The sequence below is a fragment of the Terrapene carolina genome, unplaced genomic scaffold (assembly GCF_002925995.2).
Source record: "Terrapene carolina triunguis isolate 2854851 unplaced genomic scaffold, T_m_triunguis-2.0 Scaffold1012, whole genome shotgun sequence".
NCBI lineage: Eukaryota > Metazoa > Chordata > Testudines > Emydidae > Terrapene > Terrapene triunguis.
Genome location: NW_020665363.1, coordinates 99 through 2,756, shown reverse-complemented (window position 1 = coordinate 2,756; position 2,658 = coordinate 99). Strand labels below are relative to the sequence as shown.

At 43.6% G+C, this 2,658-nt stretch overlaps 1 protein-coding gene across 1 annotated transcript; it reads left to right on the top strand.

Moving 5' to 3' along the window:
• The first annotated feature begins 1,471 nt into the window (after nt 1–1,471).
• LOC113408198 (olfactory receptor 52E4-like) lies at nt 1,472–2,419 on the top strand. The gene has a single exon (XM_026661334.1). It carries the CDS (start codon nt 1,472–1,474, stop codon nt 2,417–2,419), a length of 948 nt encoding a protein of 315 aa, XP_026517119.1.
• Nucleotides 2,420–2,658: the final 239 nt, after the last annotated feature.

Sequence of the window (2,658 nt, the reverse complement as noted above, 5' to 3'; positions counted from 1 at the left end):
TCACAAGATCTGTTTTGCTTAAACCTTGTTGGTGACTGGCATTAATTACATTTCTAGACTTTTTTTAAACTAATCCCATACCAGCTTTTCCATTATTTCTTAATATTGTCAATTCTTTTATATAAAAAAACCTTTCCCTTTATTTTTTAATACTCTACATTTAACACAGGAATTGACATAAAACTTTTCTCTTGTTGTTAATATACTTAATAACCTCCTTTTTGTGATCCATAGCCCTGCCAAACACGGAGTTTTCCCTGATGTCTTCACATCCCTTATCAATTTTCATAACTTCCGATTTCTATTCTTTGCTATCTATTTTCCCTTTTTCCTCTTTGTTACATATTGCTTCCCCCCTCCCTTCAACTGCTGCCTTCACTTTGCCACTGAACTGGGTTTTTACCCAAGTTGTTCACTTTGTTGATGGTGGAATCATGATTTTTCCGCTATCTAATAAACTGTTATAAAAAAAATACAAATTTTCATTCATATTTTTCTGTCTAAATTTTTCCTCCTAATCAGTTTTGCTGACAATTTTCCTGAACTTTGGGGAATGAATCCTCTTGGAGCACTAAGTATCTATCGATAGTACTGGATGGGAACTGTCCATTTGAATGTAAATCAGTTTCATTTTTATTTTCCTCTCCTATATGATCTGCTCCCTTCTTTGTCTTTTGTGCAAACTAACTAAAGAGTCTCAGACTTTTCTATCTGTCTGCATATGGCAGCCTCCCCCATTCTCAAAGCCTATCTTGAAAACTCCCTTTATATATGTTATATTCTTAATGGAGACTGTTTGACCAAAAGTGAACATATATCATGAACATGTTATTCTCCATCCCCTATCTTAGGGATCTGAACATTGCTTTTGTTTTGTCCGCTACTGCAAATGAGCAGGTGTTTCTCTTGAGCTGCTATCAATGGCTCCCAGATCTTTTCCCTGAGGTATGTTCTAGTAGAGAGTTTTCTCCCAGCATATGTCTTGGCAAAAGTTTAGTTTTTTCCATTCTCAGATTTCGAGCAACTGGATGAACCGAGAACACCCTACAGTATGGACTCCCTATCCTGGCTCACATTGAATTAAGGAACAATGATGGATAACCAGTGTCCACACTGCTGTTTCCTGCTGGTGCCTCTTAAGGTTCCTACACCACAAAGTGTAGGAATTATTAACACAGGGAGCACCACAAAATAAGGAATTGGATTTAGTAGGGTCATTGTTCATAGTTATTTTCTCTGAATAATGAAAATGTCATTTTTCAGTGTTCAAAGAGTGATTGATCTGCTTCTGCCATGAGAACAGCCTCCATTAGTGCATGTAGTGTCTCATATTAACGTTGTCTCTCCATTCAGGCATTTCAACTGCGACCATCACCCGAGACCCTGGAAACACAGAGAAAGTCAGCGGAACATACGGTACATGCAGGAGACACCCTTATGCCTCAGAGTAGGACACGTTCTCCACTACACCATGTCAGATTACAACACAACTGACTTCACCAACCCCTCCACCTTCATCCTACTTGGCATTCCTGGCCTGGAGGCAGCCCATATCTGGATCTCCATCCCCTTCTGTGCTATGTACACCATAGCCGTGTTGGGGAACTTCACCATCCTGTTCATTGTGAGGAGGGAGCCAAGCCTCCACAAGCCCATGTTCTATTTCCTCTGCATGCTGGCCGTCACCGACCTGGTCATGTCCACATCCACTGTACCCAAAATGCTGAGCATCTTCTGGTTCAATTCCAGGGAGATCAGTTTCAGGGCCTGTCTCACCCAGATGTACTTTGTTCATTCCTTCACAGCGATGGAATCTGGAATCCTCTTGGCCATGGCTTTTGATCGCTACATGGCCATCTGCAATCCTCTGAGATATTCCACGACCTTGAAAAACTCTGTTGTGGCCGAAATAGGCCTGGCCGTGGTGCTGCGCAGTGGCATAGTCACATTACCCTATCCCTTCCTGGCAAGGCGGTGGCCATATTGCAGAACCAACATCATCACCCACTCCTATTGTGGTCATATAGCTGTGGTGAACCTAGCCTGTGCTGACATCCGCATCAGTAGTTACTATGGCCTGTTTGATCTTTTCTCTCTGACCGGAATGGATGTGTTTTTTATTGCCGTGTCCTATACTCTGATCCTCCGGGCCATCTTCCGCCTCCCCACAAAGGATGCCCGGCTCAAAACTTTTGGGACCTGCATCTCTCATCTTTGTGCCATCTCAGCTTTGTACGTCCCAGATTTCTGCACCTCTCTCACGTACCGGTTTGGCCACAATGTGCCACTGCACTTCCTCGTTCTCTTTGACAGTTTGTACCTGGTGGTGTCCCCCGTGCTACACCCCATCATTTACGGGGTGAGGACCAAACAGATCCGGGGCAGGCTGCTGCAGCTCTTTACTCATAAAAAGACATAAATGTTTTCTCCTTGTGCTCTGGCTCTCAGATTGAGCTCTGTGCAGAGCTGGCTGGTCCATGGTGCTCAGGCCTCTTCCCTGAATCACTTACTGAACAGACAGACGCACATTAAACCCTTTCCTGTCCTTACTGTGCTGTGTCACTGTGATGAACTGGGGAGTCAGTCTATGTACACTACACTGGGTTGCCACCTTTCTAATTGATGGTAGCTGGATCCCTGAAATTGCAATCTTGCCCC